General features: G+C 40.8%; 1 protein-coding gene across 1 annotated transcript in view; it reads left to right on the forward strand.

Annotated features, from left to right (window-relative positions):
- LOC124803150 (lysosomal-trafficking regulator) overlaps positions 1-25,557 on the forward strand; it is a 593,053-nt gene that overhangs the window by 28,005 nt on the left and 539,491 nt on the right. The window contains exons 5-6 of the mRNA XM_047264331.1: positions 3,813-3,975; positions 11,513-11,641. Coding sequence (XP_047120287.1) covers positions 3,813-3,975; positions 11,513-11,641 — 292 coding nt within the window. The remainder of the gene's footprint in view (positions 1-3,812; positions 3,976-11,512; positions 11,642-25,557) is intronic.

Here is a 25,557-nt window from a genome sequence, read left to right on the forward strand (position 1 = left end):
ACACTGGAAAGTACACAACACTATCATTGCCTCCGGTACTATTAGTTCCTTTCTTGGGCAGGAGGGTGAGACAGGTTGGGGAGATTAAAAAGGCAGGGAAGGCCACTCAACTCCCGAATGACAAGGAGCCACCTGTTATGGAGACAGGGGGAGGAGAGGCAGAGGTGGGGTGACATGTGCCAGAGGCAGTGGGAGGTTAAATGTAGTACAACGGTAAGCAATGTGCCAGCGTCAGGATGGGTTAAGAGGAGGAGAAATGTGTAGACTGCATTTTGCTTATTCTGCACCCACATTAACTGTGGGGGATAATATCGGTTAATGTAGAGGCTGAGTAACATTCTGATCAATTCATTATGCAGGTAGAAGTGCAGCAAATTTCATCACCAACAATGCAGATGTGGACACCGAACACTGAGTAATAACATTATTAACTAGAAGTGAAATTCTGTCTGCCCTGTCTGTTGAATTTCAGGTGTGGCAATTAACACTGCTGTGTTGGGAATGGAATTAAAAGGTTCCAATGGCTCTGAAGCTACAAAAATTCAATGTTGGAGTATAATGGCAGTAACTGCAATTTCATAGTAGCTGCAGTGGCTATCCTTGAGAAAATTGAGACAGCAAGAAAATCAAGACAGAAAAGTAAAGGGTAACACCGATAGTACAACTGTATCTGTTGTCTTGTGCAACATTTGTACTATGCTAATCTACATTTCAGAGCCACAATCTTGTCATCGCGGCGCCAGTTTTACGTAAACAACCTTTTGTGTGATGTTGTCTCGTGTCGAGTGAAGGTCCTCATATAAAAACCGAGGCCCTGGTGATGAATATGTGACTCTGGAATGTACATTGGCATAGTAAAAATGCTATACAAGGAAGAAGATGCACTTCAATTATTGAGGTTTCCATTTATAACTGTAATATTGATCTTAAAGTAAATTTTGGTTCTGATATTTTAAAATTCATATTCAGTGAATCCCTTTAATGTAGTACACAACTGTGCTGTGTAGTTTCTTCAATTGCTTCACAGTGCACTTCAATAGCTGAAAAGCTTAATTTCTTTCAATTAAAACTTTCTTCTGGATGCAATTACTTTAGCAATCGCGGGTAACATATGAAGATTTTATGTTTATGAGCAATGCCCTTGCTGATATGGACAAAAAGCTTTTGGAACTGTTATAATTTTGCCAAATAACCATCTGTTACAGATGATGCAGAATGGGCCAAAAGTAGCAATAATTTATCCTGAGGAATTTTACTTTGTGGAATTAATTCTTTAGAAAAGATTACGCAGTTCCTTGTTCATTGGTTCTAGCCATTGTCCCAATACTTCAATGCATAGTTCAGCTGTGCAAGTGAGACCTCAGCATTCTCACCAAATCTGTAAGAATGTCTCTGTAAAAAGCCTTTGAACCTGCCGCAGCGGGGTAGGTGATTGACGGTGAGCAAGCCCAGTGGCTCGACTGTTCTGATGCCTCCACTGGGCATTCAACGCAATTCTTTAGTGAGACTGGTCCTCGTCATGCCTAATTCCTGACTCTCTCTCTCTCTCTCTCTCTCTCTCTCTCTCTCTCTCTCTCTCATATCCCCATTATGCCACAAAGCGCTGCCTAATTGGATTTCTGGAATTTGGACCACTATTCAAGGTGTGTGTGTGTGTGTGTGTGTGTGTGTGTGGGTGGGGCGGGGGGAGGGAGGGGGCGGGGGTGCTCTGTGAGTTGCCGCTCCTCTGACCCAACTGTAGAACGCTACAGTCTGTCTGTCTTGGATGGGTAACAATTAAAATAACTTATTTCTGAATATATAGAAAACTGTTGCTACAAAGGAATGTGGTACACTGTTTAGGTTATGAGGAACAGGCATTGCACAGCTGTGACCTTAACTTCCTTTCATTGTACATTTTCTTGTGCAGAATGAAACAGATGTGTCATGGTACGGCAGCTGACGTACTCTCAAGAAGTGGCACCGGTTTCATCAGAATAACAAGTGAAGCGAAAGGATGGTCACAAATGAGGCAGTGCATGTTGTATGGGCCTAAAACTGAGCTTTATGTCTCTGCAGGTAGGAATTTGCGGGAACACCTGTTTAGGGAACACTTAAAATACGTGTTACAAACATCATATGGGATATCTGTAGCACTATATAGGTGTCACATTTTTGAAATGGGGCAATACACATACTCTGCTTACAAAAACCTATCACAGATAACCATATTACAGTGTCTGCACTTTGATTCAAGTGCAAGTGTGTGACAAGTGTGTCATGAAATGTTTGTAAGGCAGAAGTATGTTTAGTGTATTTAATATGATTACGCTTCATACTCGCTCCATTTGTAAAGAGTACAAAGACTGAGTGAGTACAGTTTTCACCAACGGGAAGAATTCTTTTAGTAGTTTCTTGACATGGCTGACATTTCTGTTGTTGTATTGATTGATCATTTGTGATATACTGAGACGAGAGGGCATCTGAACTCACATGTTGTACACGGGTACTTACTAATCCCTATAGTACAATTGTCACTAATTGTTACTACCCACTGAAATTTGATATGTATTGCATTACCTGTGCTCGCCTGTGAAGGTCATGCGCCCTATTCTGATGACCAAGTAGACTGACACAATTGAACTCACTGTGAAATGTTTACCTGTGCTACTAGTAAATGTGCCATAGGCATTCAGTACATGACACTGTATGTACATGACTGAACCCCCCATGTACCACAGTTTCTGACATATGCTGGTTTTGGGTGACACCTGCCTGAGAAGATGGATCAGAGGTCAAGATTTGGTGCTTCTCTGTACCTAGTCTTCCTGCATCGGTCACAATGACTTTCACAGCAAACAGAATGTATGGTATTTACTACTTTGGTGAACCATATAAACGATTCACAACAGCTTATCTGTAATGTCTGTGCAGTCATTTGATGTGATTTTAGTACAAACGAGCATCTTTACTGGTTGATGTTGCAGCATTTGTGAGTGTGTGTTGCTTTTCATGGCAGGCTGTTTTGGCACCTCGTGTGTTGTTGTTCTGTGTGTCTTATAATGTAAATTGTTAAGAATAATTTGTGCAGTGTGTATTAGTAGGAATATTTTGTCTTGTTTTGAGCCTTGGAGTTGCCATATAACACGTATTACAGTTGTTCTGAAACACCTTGCATGTGATGCAGCATTTTTCCCCCCCCCCCAGGAAGGACTGTAACTTTGCTGATGAATATCCCTGAAATTCCTGATAGGTACGCCCCCAGCCTCTACCCCTCCCAAAGGGTGCCTTCTTTTTATTCTGTCCTCTCTGTATCTGTAGATATTGACACAGCTGCATCCTGTAAGCAGAGAATTTTGGTGCCAAGTTTCCCCATTTGTTTTTTGTTTAATGCTGTGAACTGTAGTAGTAGTAGTAGTAGTAGTAGTACAGACAAGACAGCGATAGTTCCGTTAGAACAGGACTGGATTATCATTAAATGCCTCTTTGTGTTCTTGACAGGTAAATACCTTCTGGGAATAATGAAGTGAACACTGATGTAATACAGAGTTTGTGCTGTGAAAAATAAATAAATAATTTTTACTAATTATCAAACAAATTTGTGATCGAAATCTTGATTGAGTATCATTGTTATCTTCACTTTTTTCCTAAGCTAATTGTAGGTTGATGTAGTTTCCGTAGAATATTTGAAATGTTTTAATTTTTTCCATTTGTTGCAGAGAAGCAATGACTGTTCTCTGTAAAATGTTTTTCTTCATTTTTCCCATCAATGACAAAAAGCAGCACTCCATCTTCCGCACTGCAGTGAGAATTACTAGTGTTCTGTCTAGTAGGTCCAGAGGACTGGGTTCAGACGGCCATTCTGTCACCCGCAGTGCCACAAGTGCTCCGGCGGCAGCTAGTGGTAGCAGCAGCGAGTCAGGTGGTGAGAGGGCGGAGCCTGTCAGTGTCATCCGCATACGCCTCAATCCCATGGACTTTGAGTACTTCACTTCAGTAAGTGTGTAAGGCAGTATTGCTGCCAGGGAGTACCTCATTTGTTCGTTCCTTCCTTCCTTACCACTTTTATCAACCATTGCTTCTGTGTTTTATTTCTTACAGGTTGAAATTTTTGTAATTTATCAATATTCCTGAAATTTTCAATGAAGATGGTGTAACAGCTATCGCCTCCTTCACCTCCTGCACTTAAAGTAATACATTGATATTAGTTTGATTAATGGTTTTTCATAGTCTTCTGCGTTTGAAGGCTATCCTTTTAGCTTACAGTGTATCAGTGATCTTTTTCACTTGATCTGTTCCTTACTTTCAAGGGTTTCTTCTCAGCCTTACATCTTGTATCCTTCTGTCCTACCCCCTTCCTTTCATTTCCCACAATTCATTATTGAATATTCCCTGACAGTACTACTCTTTATTGTTGTTAAGAATTAGTGTCTTTTGTCAAATGGTTAACTTCGGAATAAGTTGTAATTTTTCATCTGTCTTTGCAGAGCTCTATATATGGGGTGTTCAGAAAGTCTCTCTGCAGTGCGTTATGATTGTTATTCGCATGTGCCGTATGATTGAATTGTGTATTCAACAACAAGGGGGACACTTTCAACATTTAATGTGAAAATTTGTAAGTAAAAATGAATATTCAATAAATTAATAACTTGTATTTCACTGAGTTTCATTTCAGTATATTCACTGTGGCATACGGCATGCGCAGCTAACAGTCTTACGGCACTGCGGAGAAACATTTTGAACACACGTATTTTTAGCAGGAGTCACCTCTCAAATATGCTAATTTATTGTAGTTAAGCAGTGATTAGTATCTACGCGTAAGTTTTGAAGTAGCTGTAATTTTATACTCAAGTTTGAGTTACTTGTGTAATGTCCTGTAAGACATTTATGCCCCAATGTTTGATGACATCTGTTGGCACGCTAGAGCTATTAATTTACTTATTCTGTAGAGAGCCTAATGTTATAGAGAATATAATGTGTTGGGTTTGAGACTGACTAATTACTAAATCTATTTATTGTGCTGGTTCTCTCTGTTCAAGCCATGCTCTCTCCTCTATCCTCCTTACTGTCCTTAGAGAAACCCGTGTTCTTTCCGTATACACCTATTTTCATCTACTTCCAGCTTACTAATAATTCTTTTAAATTTAGATTGAAAAGCACATTGGATTGGAGAGTGACTTGATTAATCCTATAATTGATGTTAAAAGTGTAATTAGTAATTTAGTTAAATTTTATCTTTGTCTTGGGAGTACAGCATAAGCTCACCAGACAAAAAAAATTAGTCATCCCTAGAGAAATAGTTATAAACATCATTTAATAGTGTGTAATTCCACCCCTGGACTTGATAACCACCTAGATTAATTTAAGAAGTGAGTCCACAAGTTGTGCAGGTACATCCATCCAGTTTAAGCCACTCACCGATGATATGACCATTCAATTCCACCAAATTGCTGGGATGCTAATGTTGACCCACTGTTCCAACATGACCCACAGATTTTCTGTGACATTCAATTCAGGTGATTTTGTATTCCAGTTAATATGTAATAGTGTGGGGAAATGTTCAGGAAACTACTCATATACTCTTCCAGTCCGATGAACTTTGCTGTTGTAGTCTTTATGTGCTTGTGTGAGCAGTGGCCTCTTGCAAGGTGGCAGACACCAAATGTTCATTGCATGCAGTTCCTGTCGCAATGTTATCTCGCTAACAGGTTGGGATAGAACTTCAGTCGCTGGCTACAGCAATTTCAGTGAGGTCTCTAAGTGATTTTGATTCACAAGTGGTGAAAGGCATCTCCAGTCCCTCTGTAAGGATCTTTTTCCAACTACGACACTGATTACGTGTTTTGCGGCCATGTGTGTTGCACCACTTCTTGTAGACAGATTTAACATTCCGCTGTGAAACACTGACAAATCCAGCAACTTCACATACCGTATGGACCTGAGTATAGCCAAACACGATTGCTTCTTTTTGCCATTTACCCATTTTTACGTACAATGTCTGTTTGAAACAAAAATGTCTCACTGATTGCTGGAGCCTTATGCTTACGTAGAGGCAGTGTGTGCGTGGTTGACCATGTGACTTGATCACTGCTCTGTCTGTAAAGGCTGAATGATTCATCTGTGCATGTGTACTGGGGTGGCTAATTTTTTGCCTGGTGAGCTTATTTCGCTAGTATGCCTGACAGCCACTCAAAATTCATGTCAGTTAATACTGTTGGAGGCACCTGATGTCAGTGTAGACACTTCTAGATACCAGTGTTTTGATAACCTGAAATTATGACTTTCATATTATATTCAACAGTGTAACACCTGTAAATTGGAGTGTTTTAACTTCTTCTTACATTGTGGATGTAAACTGGATAATCTCAGTGGGCAGTTCTCACCTGCAGTGGCAACGCTTCTGGTGATTCGTAAAAAGAAAAATATCCATTACAATTTGATTCTTCAGTCTATGGTTCTGCTCTGTTAATCGGACAAAATATCATTCTTTTTCGGTTTATCCTAAAGAAGTTTACCAGAATACTCCATCTGAGTGCTGCCTCTTTTTTTTTCTCCTTCTATTCCTGTAATAATGCAAAGCTATCTCTTAATCATCCTTCTTAAAGCCTCTCTTTTCTTCCATTAAATGAATTTGCAATCGCAAATAAGAACAATCATCAGGTGTAGAATTGAATGATGACAGTGAAAATCTGTGCCGGATCAGGAGTCGAACCCAGATTTCTCACTTATCGTGAGTTGTTGACCTACCGTTTGGCTACTTATGCATGACTCACAGTCAGATCCAAACTTCCATATGTTATCAACTATATGTCTTTTCTTCCTCCCTCCAGATTTTTGTCTCATTACAAAACCTGTGCTCACTTCCCATCTTTCACTGGAGAGCTGCTACTGCTTTTGCTCCACTACAAACACACATTCATCATTGTACCATTACTGAAACTTAGTGTCATTTGCTTGTTGTTCTCGTTGTTGTTGTTGTTGTTGTTGTCATTGTTTTGGTTGTGGTGGTGGTGGTGGTGGTGGTTGTGGTTGTCGTCGTCCGACGGAGGACTGGTTTTATTCAGCTCTCCATGTTACTCTATGGTGTACAAGCCTCTTCATCTCCAAGTATCCTCTGCAACCTACATTTACTTGAATCTGCTTACTGTACTCTTCTCGTGGTCTCCCTGTGCATTTTTTATTGCCCACACTTCCCTCCAGTAATAAACTGACGGTTTCTTGATACTTACCTGATCCCATCCTTTACTCAAGCTGTGCCACAAATTTCTTTTCTCCCTGATTTGGTTCAGTACATTCTTATTCATTACCCAGTCTACTCATCTTATCTTCAGCATTCTCCTGTAGTACCACATTTTCAAAAGCCTGTATTCCTTTCTTGTCTAGCCTGTTTATTGTCCATGTTTCACTTCTGTAAAAGACTACAGTGCAGTCAAATACCTCCATGAAAGACTTCCTGACAGTTAAATTTATTTTGGATGTTAACAAATTTACCATTTTCTTAACTGTCTGTCTTCTTATCGCCAGTCTGCATTATATAACCTCTCTGTTTCAGCTGTTGTCAGTTATTTTGCTTAACACATAAACCTCCTCTGATACATTTAGCATGTTGTTCCCTAATCTAATTTCCTCAGTGTCACCTCATTTAATTTGAGTACCTTTGTGTTACTTGTGTTGATGTTTATCTTATAACATCTTTTCAAGACACTATCCATTCTATTCAATAGATCTTTGCTGTTTCTAACAGAATTATGATGTCATTGGCAGTTATTAAAGGTTTTTATCTCTTCTCCCTGACTTTTAACTTTCTGTCTGATGTATTCAAATCGATAAATTTCGAACTTTGCTGTAAATTATTTGTCAACAGCTAGCAGCCCTGGTGTCTTCTCACTAGTAGCTTCCCTTCTCCAACCGATTTTCGTTGTTGTGTGCTTCAGTACCTATGTGACTGCTCTGTTATTTGTAAGGTGAATAGACAGCACCCATTTGCATTTTGTTTCAGCAGTTGATTTCTTTGATTATCAACATAACTTAGTAAGTAGTTCAGAGCTAATTATGAATTTAAAATGCTGTTATTTTCCTTTTGGGCTATGTTATCACATGTTGTGGCTAACCAAATATCAAGTAGCAGCTTGATACACTGTGCCTGTTTGTGTTATTTTCTACGAATTTTATGATTTTATGTGGGGTATACTTGATCATTTCAGGCAACCTCCTTGAACCAAATCATGTTGGAGAAGTCCAAAAGATGATGTTGAAAGAGGATAATAATAAAATTCAGGATTTTGAAGAAGAAGTGGACACAGATTTTGATAACGTAGTTGAAGTTCAGCAGGAAGATTCAGAAACAGAGGAAGACAGCAGTGAAGATGATGTGGAAGTACTTCAGGAAAACAACCATTACCGTATTGGAAGGGACAGAAAGACAAAATGGAATCAGTTCCACCATTGCAGAGTGTACATTTCAGGGTCCATAATATTATTCGAAAATTACTTCGGCTTATAGGTGCAGCGAAGGCAGAAAGAGTGCTGTTGGAATGTTGGAATTGCCTCATAAGTGATGACATTTTGTCAATTGTAGTTTTGTATACAAATCAGTATAGTGAGAATGTTGGAACTTCATTTTAGCATGAGAGAGATGTAAAACCAGTAAATGTTTTTGAATTGAAAGCATTCATTGGTCTCTTATTTTTAGCTGATGTTAACAAAAGTAACAGAAAAAGCTTAGAGGTCTGTGGGGAACTAATTGGGATAGAATTGAAAAATTTTGCCTTATAATGAACATAAAATGTTTCAAATTCATTTTGTGGTGTCTTGCATTTGACAAGTCACAGGACTTGCAATCAAAGGAGATGATTAGGCAAAATAACAGTGATTCTAAAAATATTTTCGATGTTTGTACAGAACTGCTAGAAATCCTATACCTTCAAAGAAAATGTTATGGTAGGTAGATGGAAAAACTGGAAGGATTCTGTGGAAAGTGCAGTTTTCTCCAATATGAATCGAGCAAACCAAACTGTGGAATTAAGATGTATGCTCATGTGGAATACCAAATATTTTAACTGTGTAATTTGGAAATATATTCTGAATTGCAACCAGAAGGATTACACCACATGAGCAATAAACCTTAGATGTTCTGCATCTGTGTGAACCTATTAATCACTCATGTTGAAATATGGCACAGACAACTGGGTTACTAGTATTGGCTTGACAGAAGAAGAAAAATATCTTTATTTTGTTGGGAGGATGAAGAAAGACGTGTGAGATTCCTCTGGAGTTTGCAACCAGTGAAGGAAGGGCTGTTCACAGTTCACTTTTTGGCTTCAAGAAAGGCTGTTCCCCAGCTTCTGTGTTCCTAAAAGCGGAAGTGTGTGGTACAGGGATCAAGTTTGCATGAAGATTATTCAATAGATACTGACACTGGAGATAAACAGAAGCCATCCGTTGTAACATTTTATAATAGCACCAAATGTGGAGTTGACACTACGGATAAGTTGACCACTTCATATGGTGTTGCAAGAAATGTGTGCAGTTGTTCCATGCTTATATCTTTTGCATTGATCAATATGAGCAGAATCATTGCACAAGTAATTTAGTGTGGTGACAGTTAGAATTGTATCCAAAGAAAGGGATTCCTGAAAAACTACCGTATTCATTAGTTCTACCTCACTTGGTTTGAAGAAGCTTGGAGACCTAAGGAATTCAAAAGGTTTTCAACTGAGGCTACAACATTATAGGTCAACATGTGAAGATAAAGTGGAAGCTGCAAGCAGAAATGGAGAAAAAGGAACTGAGATCAAGAAGAAAAGATGTAGCACCTGCACAGTAAAGAAACGACTGACAAAACATTGTATCAAAATGTCACAAGATTTGTTCTGTGTGATGCACACCGAAACTTTTTGCTCTGAGAGTGGTAAAATTCCTCATATGTTCCACAGTCCAAAAATGACGACGAGACAAATGTTTGAGTAATGTTATTATTGTTGTTGTGCTCTAGTGTTGTCTTTGCCTTTCTGTAAATATATTTATAATTTATAATGAGTTGCATTACTGAAATTTAATAAAGAAGTAAGTGAAAAAGCAACATTGTTATCACATGTTACCCCAGTCCAACAGTGCCAATAAGAAAACTGAATGTTTAATATTTCAATTGTTGTTATGCTCTCATGTCTTCTTTGTCTTGCTTTAAATATATTTTCCATTTATAATGTGTTTTGTTAATGATATTAATAAATAATCATGAGAATAAGCAATTTGATTCACCATACCCAATCTCAATGCAAAAAAAAAGGTGTGTGAAAGAAGATTAATACACTTTTGAAAATTCACGTTTGTTTCCTTTACTGCTTGGTCAGTATACAGATTGAATTACATGAAGGATAGGCTGCAACACTGTCTCAATGCCCTCTCAACTACTGCTTCTCTTTCATGCCATTTGACTCTTGTAACTTATGTTTGTGTTCAAGATATAGGTAGCTTTTTGCTCCCTGTATTTTATCCCTGCTACCTTCAGGATTTCGAAGAATATAGTTCAATCAGAATTATCAAAAGCTTTCTCTAAGTCTAGAAATGCATAATACTGTGTTCCAACAGTTCTCTGGAACTCAAACTGGTCTTCTCTTAGGTCAGAGTTTTTACATTCTTGTGTAAATAATTCATCTCAGTATCTTGCAATGAAGACTTCTGGTTCAGTAATATTCACACTTGTCAGCACCTCCCTTCTTTGTAAGTTGGGTTCTTACATTCTTCTAGAAGTCTGAAAGTTTTCGCCTGTTTTGTGTATATTGGACACAATGTGGAATAGTTTTGTCATGACTGACTAGTCCAAGAAAGTCAATAATTCTGAGGGAAAGTCATATGCTGTAGAGACCTTGGTTTGGCTTATGTCTTTCAATGCTCTGTCAGCTCTCTCTGTGTCATACCTGCCATCTCATATTCATCTGCTTTCGCTTCTTTTTCTATAATATTGACTTCAAATCTATTTCTCTTGTACAACACTTCTATACATGGTATAAAAAACTATGCATATAAAGTTTGGAGTACTTCAAAGAGGTAAAAAGAAAAACATTTTTTTATATGACAGTTGTGTCAGAGATACACCAGTTCCCTTCTAAGGCTCGATGAAGGTTTTGATGCTAGTGATGTTCAGATTTTAAACTGCTGGGTGAACACAACAAAATCTTTTTGATAATACCACAATAACATTGCAACACATGACATCTCCTTCCCATTCCCTATATACGTTAACAAAACTTAAAAGTAACTATAAATGGGCACATAAATATTATGAAATGTGAACAGCCTCCATGGTGAAAATATTTTTCTTTGATTTTTTTTGCTTTTCCAGATCCAGTTTAATTCCACTACTCTTCACAGTAATTTGAGACTATGGTTTCAACCTTTTACCCCTTATTATCTGATTTTTTCATTTGTTTCCATTTTACTCTCCATAAGCCAGTTATCTATTGCTTTTTTGATTGCGTGTGTGTAATTTGTGTGGGAGGCGTAACACACAGTGACAGTCTTCTAATCGCAGGTTGTGCGCAGTGACGATGATGGGACTGGCCTGGTGGCAGCATCATCATCCTCCAATTCTACAATGCTTTCAGGAAACCAGCAAATAATTCCAGATCCAGATGCCTTACGGCGTGAACCTCGCATTCAGGTATAAATTTTAATTAGTGGATGAAGAGTGATATCAATTGAATAAATTGTGTGTGTGTGTGTGTGTGTGTGTGTGTGTGTGTGTGTGTGTGTGTGTGTGTGAGAGAGAGTGAATTCCTAAGGGGATCAAACTGCTGAGGCCATCGGTCCCTAGACTTACACACTACTTAAACTAACTTACTCTAAGAACACCACGCGCGCACGCACACACACACACACACACACACACACACACACACACACACACACACACACACACACACACACACACGCCTGAGGGAGGACTCGAACCTCCGATGGGAGGCTGAAGAAATTAGTGTGTAAGCTGTACATGGGGAAATTCAGAAAAAATTACATTCCAGCGCTGATATTGCGTGCCCTCCTTTTTTTCACTTTTCCATTCTTCTCGCCTATGTTGATAAATTCTTTTACTGTTTTAATTTGATGCATTTCGATTTGTTATGACTACTGTGTGTTTAGCAAAGTCTTTATTAATGATTCGAATATAAAATGAGTTATAAGTTTGTGGCGAAGGTAATGATAGGTCCTTGAGTATCTTAGGTCAGTTTTGGATTTTCCACTGTTTGAGGTCAGTTTAAATAATTTAGGAGTAAAGCAGACCAGTCACCAAATAGCAGAAGCATTGAGTTGTCAATAGGCACACACAAAAGAGAAAAAAAGCTTGCTAGCTTTTGAAGTAAGTCGTTACACACGCACACGCACACACACACTAGGAATGCAGGAGGGACACATGGCAGGTGCAAGCAATAGACATGTGATGCCTGTGTGCCAGAGTTGGTGGAGAGCAGTGCACAATGAAAGTGATGTGGTTTGGGCGGGGGGGATTACAAGACAGAGGAAGGTGAAACAGTTGGGTGGAGGGTGTGAGGACAGTGAGTTAATGGGGACTGAAACCAGGGAGTGATGGATGTGTTGCAAGGTAACTCCCATCTGCAAAGTTCAGAATAGATGGTTGTGGAAGGAAAGATCCTGATGGCCCGCATTGTGAAGCAGTCATTGAAATTGACTAGGTTTGGAAGTGTAGTGCCTGTCTGTGAAGGCTCCCCTGGGACCTCCAACGTGCTGGGCAAGGAGTTCTCATCACTGTAGATTTGCTGTTCGTAATGCCCATGGCCTTGTTGCTGTCGAACACTACCTCTCCCAATGTCCTTCAGACCCCATACTCGCTTCCTCATTCCTCAACACATTACAAGCTATACCGTGACACACAACTACTTCTTTTAGGGGAAGGTATATAAACAGATCCACAGCACAGCCATAGGCATTGGCAAGGCACCCCCCTGTGCCATCCTGTTCATGGGCCGTCTAGAAGATATCTTTCTAGCCTCCCAAACCTCCCAACTCCAATCAAGTCCAGGTTCATTGATGATGTCTCCCTAATCTGGACTCAGACCCAACACGTGGTGTTCCTAAACACAACATCACCTTGTTTTATGTTGACTTCCCTCTCTTTGATGGCTCTATTGACACAAACCATCAACAGTACCTGCATTTCAAAATCTGTCATCGCTTCCATACCAAAACGTTACTTGCACACAGCTTGGCCACACATGGATGAATATCTGCCGTGACAAGGATTCCCTTGCACAGTGTGCTAAAGTTCTCAAGAGGGCCTTCACAGACAAGCACTCCTCCCCCTCCCCTCCCCAAACCTAGCCCACGATCAGATTTTTCGTGCCGTATGCTCATAGACCCCTAATCCTTCCACCACCCCCAGGAGTGGCCCTCTTGTCACACTGTATCACCCTGAACTGGAACAGCTGAAGCATAATGTTCACCGTGGCTTTGCTTATCTATCATCATGCCCAGAAATGAGAGATTCGACTCAAGATCTTTCTCGTCCCTCCTAAAGCGGTATTCCGTCACCCACCCAACATACCCTTCATCCAGGTCCAGCCGTATGTCACTCCTATTCCTAACCCTTTGTGACTTGCCCTATCTACCCATCCAACACTTCCTACTCCAGTCCTTTCACAGGATTATCCTAACCCATCAGAGGCAGGACCATCTGTGAAAGCAGCCAACTCTGCTGCAGTCACTAAATGGGTTTTTATGTCAGTATGACGACCAACCAGCTGTCCACTAGAATGAATGACCATTGCTAAATTATGGCCCAGAACAAGAGAGATCACACTTGGTACAACATGCTCGATTTCAATGGCTGCTTCACAAGCTGGGGCTTCTGGATCCGTCCCTCCCCACCACCGCCTTTTCTGAACTACACAGGTGGGAGTTATTTTATTTATTTATTCATGTGTTTATCATAGCCCAATCTTGATTACAGCAATGGGCTGTTACATATAAAATTGCAGGTGTGTGAATTTTCTTGCCAGTCCAGTTATTTTCTACCGTTTCTAGCTGTTCTGAACATGAATTAAATTTACATTGTCTATAATACTTTTTTCCCTTGTCTTTTTTTTTTCTCCCTAGTACTATCACCGTAACATTTAGGTGGCTGCCTATCATTTTCCTATCCACCCAGAGTTGGGTCTTCAGTTACTGTGACAGAAAGAGAGCCATCACCATAATGTTTAGGTGGCTACCTATCATTTTCCTAACCACCCAGAGGTGGGTCTTCAGTTACTGTGACAGAAAGAGAGCCATACGTTTTTGTTATTTTGTATTATTTTGACTAATTTACGGTTGTGATTGTACTTACTGCTGTTAAAACACTGTATAATACTGCTGCTGTAACAAACAAAGTAACTATTACTACTATGACCACCTAGATTTTTACTTATTTGTTTATGTTTCCAACAGATACTATTACTACTGAAAATTTTGTTACTGTTACTAACACTAGTACTAATATTTCAGTATGTCTACTATGAGTACATATCACTGTTTGCCTTTATTGTAGTCTGAGGTGGACACACATACAGTTTAGAGCTATCGAAATGTATCTAGCTTCTCTATGTATTTAACCTTCAATACCATATCAGCTGCTGCTTTGGATCCATCAATATTTCGCTGCCTCCAGACAGCCTGGTGATGGATCACAGTGCATCTCTTATACAAGGGTGATTTGAAAAGTTCTCAGAACAGAATAGAAAAAAAGTACTTACATCACTGAAACGTTTATTTTTTCAATGTAGTCTCCTTGTAGATTAATACATTTGGTCCAACAGTGTTCCAGTGCCTTGATCCCATCTCGAAATGAGTTTCCTCCAGGCCTGCAAACTAGTTGTCAACTCTGGCTATCAATTCTTCGTTTGAAGTGAATCTTCATCCACCAAGAAAATTTTTCAGTTTTTGGGAAAAGATTGAAGTCTGATGGAGCCATATCAGGTGAATAAGGGGAGGAGGGGGTGGGGGGAGGGGTGGCAACAATTCACCTTAGTTTGTGCAATTTTGCCATGGCGACAGCACTTGTGTGGGAGTGGGCAGTGTCTTGATATTGATAGAAGATGGCTTTCTTCCTAGCTAAACCTGGTCTTTTTTTTTTCTCCATATCTTTTGTTGCAATTTCTCCAGTAATTGTTTTCCCAGTAGGGAGATAATCTACAAACAGAATCCCCTTCGCATCCCAGAACACTGATACCACGACCTTTCTCACTGAAGGAATTGTCTTTGCTTTCTTTGGTGGCAGATAATCAACATGTTTCCATTGCTTTGACTGTTGTTTGGTCTCTAGGATATAGTTGTGCACCAAAGTTTCATCTGTGGTCACAAACCGGTGCAAAAAATCGTATTCGTTTCTCGTAAAACAGGCCAAACATTGTTCTGATATGCCATTCTCGTACATTTTTGATTCAGCATCAAGAATGATGGCGCCCAACTTGCAAATAATTTTTTCTGATTCTTCAGTTAAAATGTGATCTAACCTTTCTTATGACATCTGGCAAGTGTGAGAAATTTTATGCACTTTCAATCGGCGATCCTCCATGACCATTTTGTACACTTTGGCAATGATTTCTGGAGTAGTGACACATCTTGGCTGAGCGCTGTGCGGGTAGTCATCTAAGCTCTCCTAACCAAATTTAAATTCATTTGTCCACTTGGCAAAAGTTGAATATGAAGTAGCAAAGTCCCCCTGTGTATTCTGGAAATCAGTATGAATGTGCTTTGCTTTCATATCTTTCTTTGTGAAGTACTTAATTACTGCTGAAATCACAATTCCCCCCCCCCCCCCCCCCCAACCCGCCTTCACAAATCACTATGCGGGAGCAACAACAGAACCACATCACTGTCAAAGCAGTCTTCCAAGAACGCTGATGTGGCACGTGTTTACAAGCAACGGTTGAATGAATATAATGTGGACAACTCGTGGCACTAGCACTGACCTCTTGTGGTGATTCCAAGAACTTTTCATACCACTCTCGTGCTTCACTGATTTCAATACAGTGCTATTTGATTGTCGAGCTATTGGGCTTTGTTCATGTTCTCTTCAATCGGATAAGCACATTACTTGTAAATGCGTAATGTTGCGCATTAATCCACGAAGAACCAGTAGTGGAATCTTAAAATTACATTATACAGTTAAATTATAATGCAGCAAAATTGCCAAACTTTGCAGTGACTTACAAACGGTTTAGACACAATAAAGAATCTTTCACTGAAAATTGACTTGAAATTTCTGAGTCCCATCTGATTTCAAAGTCCCAGGATATTTGTAAGCATTCAACACCCAATCACTAAATATCCTGTGCCCCACTGACCCAGTTGAATCCCCAGCAATATTGTGACCCTTCAGCCAGACACAAGACTTAACCAAACTGATGACGATTCGATAAAAGACCATTAACTTTGCTTTTTATGCTTATTTAAAGCCTTGGTCACATGGCATCTGATTTGAGAAAGTTGCACTTTACATTTATACATTCTACGACACATGATGAATATTCTGTCAATTTGTGACCTTGTGAAAAAATATTTAAGTCCAAATTTTGTAATAGTAACTAACATGAAGAGATTTATTCTCCACATCCGGTGCTTCAGTCTAACTAGTTGAAACACCATATTTACTTACATTGCTATTGCTGCAGTTTGATTCTAGTCAAAACATCAACTTTAAAAACAATGTAATGTCAAATCATAAGTAAATAAACATAGCAGTCAAAGGGATCATAATTTGGAATTATAATGCTAGTTTTAATGAAGTGTGTTTATGTGGAGAAATCTTAGTTTAATTATTCAATAAATTTTTTAGAATTATTTCCTACTTTGTTTAATAGTGAAAGTTACTTATCTTAATTATGGGCATCAAGAGCTTTTAAACGATGTGCCATATGTGTACTTTGTGTGTCTGCTATAGTTTTTATAAATTTTTTAAACCTTAATAATTACAAATGTTATTATCTTTGTAAATAAAATGTTCACAAGCATGATTTCATTTGCAGTGTACTCGTCTCACTGCCACAAATCGTAAGCTGCCTTTAATTTGCTTATAGCCTGTCTGTTAGGCATTCTTGTTTCTTTTTCTTTTTTTTTCTGTGAATATTGCAATTCTTACTTTACATCCTAAGTCAATGGGTCCGTCTCAACTCGGTTAGCAGTCATGCCATCAGAGTTCACTCACAAAATGCCCAACCAAATATTTGATGCTAACACAACTCTTAATGGCTTAGCCACTCGTAATGTTACAAGTCATTATATTGTCTGAGAACATGCAACTCCACTGTGGGGATTAATGAAGATGCAATCCTCCTGGATAAAATGTTTTGTGGGGGGGAAAGTCTTCGTTAGCTCTCTGTTCTGGAATTACTCAGGACTATGGTATCAGAAAAATGCTAAAATAAAAGCAAACAAATGTGGCATTTTATGGGTCAGTGTGTGGAATGTTATACTTCTCAGTTGTGTAATTAGGGTGGGGAACTTAAAAAGAAATGAATAGGTTGAAATTAGATATCGTGAGAATCAGTGAAGTATGGTGGCAGGAGAAACAGAATTTCCTTTATGGTGAGAATAAGGCTATTAACACAAAATGCATGTAGATTTAATTCATTTGTAAGTTCCCCCCTGCGGATCTGAGGGTTAAAATAGGCCCGAGGTATTCCTGCCTGTCGTATGAGGCAACTAAAAGGAGTCTCACACGTTCCGGCCTTCATGTGATGGTCTCCTGTAGGATTTGACCTTCGTTTTTCCAAATTTTCCCGAAGAGCGAGCCAATTGGGGAAGGGCGCCTTACATGGTGCATCGTGTCTATTGTGCACGAAGATCTTTGGCCCACTTTATTGTTGTGGGTTTGCAGTTCTGCTCATCCTGCATCTGTTGGGGGAGGACACCCTCCTGGGTGCGTTTTCCTCCATCCACTGTGCAGTGTCGTTTTCTGTGCCGACGATGACCATGGACTTCATTGCACCTCATATCCAGCATGCTAGCCAGTCTGTTGTGGTGGGGCCACCATGTACCCTGTTGGTTGTAGCCCCCTGACTACACAGGGATCGCTCTGCTGATGCTTGCGTCATTAACTCCCCGTGTATGCCAAGGAGTAGATGCTAATCACCCTGGGGCATTGGGTGTCCTGGAAATGGCCATCCTGCCAGGTGGCCTTTGCTGCGGCTGGGTGTTGTCCATGAGGAAGGCCCCTGGTGAGAGTGGGTGGCATCAGGGCAGATGACATGCCATGAAGCATAGTACGTCATCTCTTGCTGGTGGTCCACCACCAGCAGTCGCTAAGTGGTTGAGGTCTAACTTCAGTGCAAAGAAATATGACCCCAAATCATTCCCCTCCCTGGCCACACCATGGGAGGAACGCCAGGCTAATGATGGCAGCAAAGCATGTTCACATACCTCGTATGTACAAGAGTTGATGGGGAATCTTTCACGTCAATGAAGCCTCAGTTTTTTGTAGAGCATTTAGCGGACAAGTTTGGGGAGGTGGAAGGATTGTCCAAAGTGCAATCTGGGTCAGTCTTGATAAAAACAGCATCCTCTGCCCAGTCACAGGCATTACTCGCCTGTGACAAGCTGGGGGATGTTTCTGTTTCCATCTCACCCCATAAGAGCTTAAATATGTTCCAGGGTATTAACATTCCACAGGGACCTTCGTTTACAGTCTGATGACAAGCTACATGCAAACTTAGAGTGACAAGGTGTTCATTTCATTCGGCGTGTCCATCGGGCTCCGAGGGATAATTAGGTTGCCACCAGTGCCTTCATCTTGGCTTTTGAGGGTGACACATTACCCGAAAAAGTCAAGATGATGGTTTACAGCTGTGATGTGAAACCCTATATTCCTCCCCCTATGCGGTGCTTTAAGTGCTGAAAGTTCGGACATATGTCTTCCTGCTGTACTTCCAGCTTTACCAGTTGAGATTGTGGACATCCGTCAAATCCCAATACTCCATGTGCCCCATCTACCATGTGTGTCAATTCCAGAGAGCACCATTCCCCTTGCTCGCCGGACTGTAGGATTGTACAGCAAGAAAGTGAAATAATAGAATACAAGACCCAGGACCAACTGATCTACACTGAGGCTAAGAGAAAATATGAGAGGCTACATATTGTGCGTATGACATCTACTTACGCTGCTGCTACCACAACTGTTCTAGCACCTTTAGTTCCACCATGTACAGTTGTCTCTGAGCCATCAAAACTCCATCTGCCCCCTTGAACATGGGGACACTTCTATCCCTGTTGCTCCTGCACCACCTACTTCGGGAGCAACCCTCCCCCCAAACCATTGGGGACATCAGTCCCAATTTCCCAGCCGGAGAAGCATAAGTCTTCTTCAGGTCCTCTCACTAGGAAGGGGTCGCTTGGGTCACTTCCTTCCCAGATTCCTACAAGTGGCAAAGCAGACACCCACCAGTGGCTGAAGCACACACAGGTAGCTGGCCGTAGGGCTTCATGGTCCTCCTCAGTCCCTGAGACTGAATCAGTGAAGCCCTCCCAGCTGGAAATATCTAAGGAGCAGCAAGAGAAACCCAAAGAGAAGAAGATCCCTGAGAACCCATACATTGCAGTGGCACCCATAGCACCGCTACCTACCAGCTCTGCGTCTGAGGATGAAGTGGAGATTTTGATGTCCGTGGAGAACCTAGATCTCACTGGGCCCTCAGACACAGTGGATGTAGACCTTTCACATGACCCTAAGGACTCGGTTACTCCCGTGGATATCTGCTGTCACTTCATCTTGATTCTTGATGTGTTCCAGGGCTCTGAAATGGTTTACACTGACAGCTCAATGACTGATGGCCACGTTGGTTTCGCCTGCATTCGCAGAGGCCATATTGAACAGTATTCCTTGCTCAGTGGCTGCAGCCATTTCACTGCAGAGCTGCTGGCTATATCTCGTGCTCTTGAGCACATCCATTCGTGGCCTGGGGAGTCGTTTCTTTGGTGTACTGACTCCTTGAGTAGCCTACAAGCTGTCGACCAGTGCTACCCTCACCATCCATTGGTAGCGACCATCTAGGAGTCCATCTCTGCCCTGGAGTGGTCCAATTGTTCCATGGTGTTTGTGTGGACCCCAGGACACGTAAGAATACTGGGCAATGAACTTGCTGACAGGCTGGCCAAACAGACTGCGCAGAAACTGCTTCTGGATGTGGGCATCTCTGAAAATGACCCGCGTTCAGTCTTATGCCAGAAGGTTTTTTGACTTTGGGAGACAGAATGGCATAGTGTCAATACGCACAACAAACTGCGTGCCATTAAGGAGACTACGAATGTGTGGAAGTCCTGTATGTGGACGTCTCGCCGGGAGTCTGTGATTCTCTGCCAGCTCCGCATTGGCCACACTTGGTTGACCCAGGGCTATCTCCTGTGCCATGAAGACCCCCCTCAGTGTCAGTGTGGGGCCCGGTTAACAGTGGCCCACCTTCTGTTGTGGTGCCCTGCTTTGTCTGCACTGCGAGACACTCTTCGGTTACCAGACTCATTGCCATTCATTTTAGCAGACAATGCCTCATTAGCTGATTTGGTTTTATGTTTTCTCTGTGAGAGTGGTTTTTATAATTCCATGTAAGTTTTAGTGTGTGTCCTTTGTCCCTCTGTATCCTCCATGCCAGTGCTTTTAGGCTGGAGGTTTTAATGTGTTACAGAGTGGCTGGCTTATCCTTTTTATTCTTGTGATCAGCCAACCATGGTCATCTGCTCTCTTGTTTTAATTCCTTCTACCTGTTTCTTGCATCTCTCTGTGGTTTTTTGTCTTAGTGTTTGTTGCCCTTTTGTCATTCTTGTGGTTTTTCCTTTCTCCCCATTTTGTGTTGTATGTCTCGCTTGTTTTGTTCTCACAGTTGTATACTTGTTTTAATCTGAACAAGGGACCGATGACCTCTCAGTTTGGTCCCTTCCCTCCCTCCCCCCCCATTTTAAACCAACCAACCAACCATGTATAAATCAATCATTGTAAGGGAGAGGGAGAGTCTGATGAACTACTGTGAACAGCGTAGTGAATGAATTATTGTCACCAAGATAGACATGAAGGCAACACACACCACAGTGGTATTAACTCATATGCATACTAACTCCACAAAAAATGAAGAGGTGGAAAAGATGTAAAATCAGAAATAAGAAATTATTCCAGTCATTAATGGAGTCAAAATTTTAATTGGGATGGAGATTTGTATTCATCAGTAGAAATAGACTGTGTGATCATAAGTATCCAGACACCTGGCTGAAAAAATGACTTATGTGTTTATGGCACCCTCCATCGGTAATGCTGGACTTCAGTAAGATGTTGGCCCACCCTTAGCCTTGATGACAGCTTCCACTCTCGCAGGCATATGTTCAATCAGGCACTGGAAGGTTTCATGGGGAATGAGGAGAGGTATTGTTGTTAGTCAGTGAGGCCTGGCACGAAGTCAGCATTCCAGAACACCCCAAAGGTGTTCCATAGGATTCAGGTTGGGACTCTGTGCAGGCCAGTCCATTACAGGGATGTTATTGTCATGTAACCATTCCAGCACAGGCCATGCATTATGAACAGGTGATCGATTGTGTTGAAAGATGCAATCACCATCCCGGAATTGCTCTTCAACACTGGGAAGCAAGAAGGTGCTTCAAACATCAATGTAGGCCTGTGCTGTGATAGTGCCACACAAAACAGGTGATGCAAGCCCCCTCCATGAAAAACACGACCGCACCATAACACCACAGCCTCCAAATTTTACTTTTGGCACTACACATGCTGGCAGACGACATTCATCAGGCAGTCCCCATACCCACACCCTGCCATTGGATCGCCACATTGTGTACTGTGATTAATCACTCCACACAACATTTTTCCACTGTTCAATCGTCCAGTGCTTACACTCCTTACACCAAGTGAGGCTTTGTTTGGCATATACCAGCGTGATGTGTGGCTTATGAGCAGCCGCTCAAACATGAAATCCAAGTTTTCTCACCTCCCATCTAATTGTCATAGTACATTCAGTGGATCCTGCTGAAGTTTGGAATTCCCATGTGATGGTCTGGATTGATGTCTGCCTATTACACATTACAATTCTCTTCAACAGTTGGCGGTCTCTGTCAGTCAACATGCAAGGTCGGCCTGTATGCTTTTGTGCTGTACATGTCCGTTCACGTTTCCACTTCACTGTCACATCAGAAACAATGGACCTAGGGATGTTTAGGAGTGTGGAAATGTCACGTACAGACGTATGACACAAATGACACCCAATTACCTGACCACGATCGAAGTCCTTGAGTTCTGAAGAGCGCCCCATTCTGCCCTCTCACGATGTCGAATTAATACTGAGGTTGGTGATATGGGATATCTGGCAGTAGGTGCCACCACAATGCACCTAATATGAAAAATGTATGTTTTTAGGAGTGCCTGGATACTTTTGATCACATAATGTAGCAATTGATCCCAGGCTGAAACAATTTACACCATTACAACATACCTTAGCCATCACGTGTGATCAGCAATCCAGCTTGAAGGTGTTATAGATGACCCTTTTTGGAACCTGATGATGTTGATGAGGCAATTAGCATTCTGTCTGATTATTTACAATCTACCCAAAATACAATTACAGTCAAATACAATCAAAATACAGCAAAGCAATAGTGATGGGTATACTTCAGTCATCTTTGTCTTGTCTGTCCTATGCCGGCCATGGCAGATACAGTTATAAAATGGTTTCTGCTCATTAGATATGTATTGTAGAATTTTTCATAGATTGTAGAGTTTCCTCTTCTTATTGGAACAAGTCCACTATATGCTTGTTTATCTGAACATGATACATTCATGAACTCAATATCTAGCTAATGAGCATTTATGTTGATAGGTCCTATGTAAAATCGCTAAGCAGGTCTACGGCTTTCATCCAGTCACTCATTGACCAGTTTGGCGTGGGAGTTCAGAGATAGCAAAATGAAAGCTGAAGTTTTAAATTTCATGTTTAAGAAATTGTTCATGCAGAAGAATTATATAAAAAAACAATGTTATTCGACCATCATACAGACTCCTGTATGGACAACAGAGTAATAACCATCTATGGCACAGAGAAACAACCGAAAGAGTTGAAAACAAATAAGTTTCTAGATCTGGATCGAATCCTAATTTGGCTTTACATAGAGTATTTTGCAGCATTGGCCACTTACCTAGCTTACATTTATCAAGAATCTCTTGCCCAGTGTAAAGTCCCTAGTGACTAGAAAAAAGCACAGGGTACTGGTATGTACGAGGGTTGGAACTTAAATAGTGGCAACTATTTATTCACAACCAATACACAAGAGTTACATGTTTGCATCTGTTACTGTCCTTCAAAGTAGTCACCAGCATTGTGTAGAACCCATTGCCAGCGATGTGGAAGGCATAGTATACCGTTAGCAGATCCTGTTCTGTTGATGGTGCAAATGGAGCGGTCTATTGCATTTCGAATCTGTGGGTTTAATTGATGAAAGGAAAAGATGTAGTAACGTGCAAATGAAGCAAACAAAAGGGAATAAATCTGTCTAAAAATGAGACTGATGAAACATATAAAGGGTTTGAAGAAGTTGACGAGTCCTTGGAAGATTTAATATGAAACAAACAGTCTGGAGTGGATGGCATTTTTTCAGAGTAAATAAGTCTGGAATCCAGGCAGTAAGTAAGCATTATAACACAGCTGTAAGCACCTGATCTGACTGATGAAATAATGTAAAAAGGGTGGAACGGACAACTCAGCTCTACACCCGAAAGCACAATATTAATATTGACTGTGTTAACTGTATTTTGTCTCTGCTACCTGATCCATAATTTGTACAGAAATGAGACCACAGCTGTAAAAGCTGAAGGACATGAAAATAAAGCAGTAGTGGAGAAGGAAGGGAGATTGGTTGTTAGCCTATCCGCCATGTCACTCAATCTTTACATTGAGCAAGCACTGAAAGAAACCAAAGAGAAGTTTGGAAAGGGAAGTAAAGCTCAGGGAGGAGTTATAGAACTTTGATGTTTGCTTGTGACACTGTCATTGTGTCAGACACGGAAAAGAATTTGCTAACCAAATGAACAGAGTGTATAGATTCTTGAAAAGAGATTATGAAGTGAACAAAAGTAAGACAAGAGTAATGGAGTGTAATCTAATTAAACTGTGTGGCAATGAGGGAATTATAGTAGGACAGGAGACATTAAAAGTACTACATGGGCTGTGCTAGTTGGACAGCAAAATGAATAACAACGGTCAAAGAAAGTGAGCAAATAAAATCCAGGCAGATAGTAGCAAGAAAAGCTTTTCTGTGAAAGAGTAATATTTTCTGTCACTTCAGTGTTATGAAATCTCTTCTGAAAATGTGTGTGTAGCTTGAATGGAAGGGAAACATAGGTTATAAAGTTCACACACAATTTGCAGGCATCATGAGGTTGTTTATTTTTGTAATGGAAAGAAGTGCAAACGGGGTAGGGTTGCGGAGGTAAGGGTTAAAACTGGAGGGAGACCGAGGCTTGACTACACTAAACTGATTGAAGTGGAGGCAGGTTCCATCTGCAGCAAACCAATCATCAGCTTGAAGACTCTTTGAAGGAGCAGTGGATTTAGTAGACTCCTGAGCAAGTAGACAAACTTACACAGTAGTGTGGAGTAGTACACCCTATGTCTGATTACTGCACTAATGCGTCATGGCAAAGATAGTAAGAGAGACAGAATGCATCCCATAGCCCCCTGATTCATGACCTCTCAGTGCTGCCCAAAATTCACAGCAATTAGTCAGAGCTGATTCTGAGTGTGTGCGCCTCAGTGTGCATATAGGTCAGGTGATGAGCTCTCTCCTGCTGTGGAATGTGTTCTCAAAGCATTCTAACACAGTTTGGGAGGCAAGGGATAGTGTGTTATCTTGTTGAAGGTGTATGTCATATGCAGTTTGCTATAGGTGAACCTAAGCAATTAATTGGGCAGTAGTCATAGGTGATTGCTGTCACTGATGCACTGTTGCATACAGCAGCTGACTCCAGTTGCAGTGATTTTGTCTAAATCCAGGTACTCATGGTACAAATGTGATAAAAGTGCGTGGAGAGACCTGTGCGTTCTCAAACTCTGAGACAGCATGTTTACTGTGCTAAGCAACTACAGTTTGCTCATGAATTGTTTTGTCTTGACTTTCATTTTGATTGGCACTGTCTGATGACACCATATTTGCACACCATGCTGAACTGTTCCATTTGACAATGTGAAAGCTCTCTCTGGGATGGTTCTGTTGCAATGGACACAGCCGATTCTTTCCAAATCGCAGCTCGTGCTCCATCTTTAATGAACTTGTTGTCAGTGGTATGTTAAACAGCAGTCTTCCTTTGTTCTTTCAGTTTCATCTCGATTCCAATTTATTGCTGAAAAAAAGATTTGAGTGTTGGTGAGCATTTCAGTTTCCAGACAATCAAGAGATATGTCTCACGTTTACATAAGGCACCATGTACCACTTAGATTGCCAAATCCAATAATTAATATGCCAACCATGAGGAGTTACGGGATAAAGGTCAGGAACAACAAGAACAACTGTATGTAATCTTAAATTGTTGTGCTGATCAAACCA

The sequence above is a fragment of the Schistocerca piceifrons genome, chromosome 6 (genome assembly GCF_021461385.2).
Source record: "Schistocerca piceifrons isolate TAMUIC-IGC-003096 chromosome 6, iqSchPice1.1, whole genome shotgun sequence".
Lineage (NCBI taxonomy): Eukaryota > Metazoa > Arthropoda > Insecta > Orthoptera > Acrididae > Schistocerca > Schistocerca piceifrons.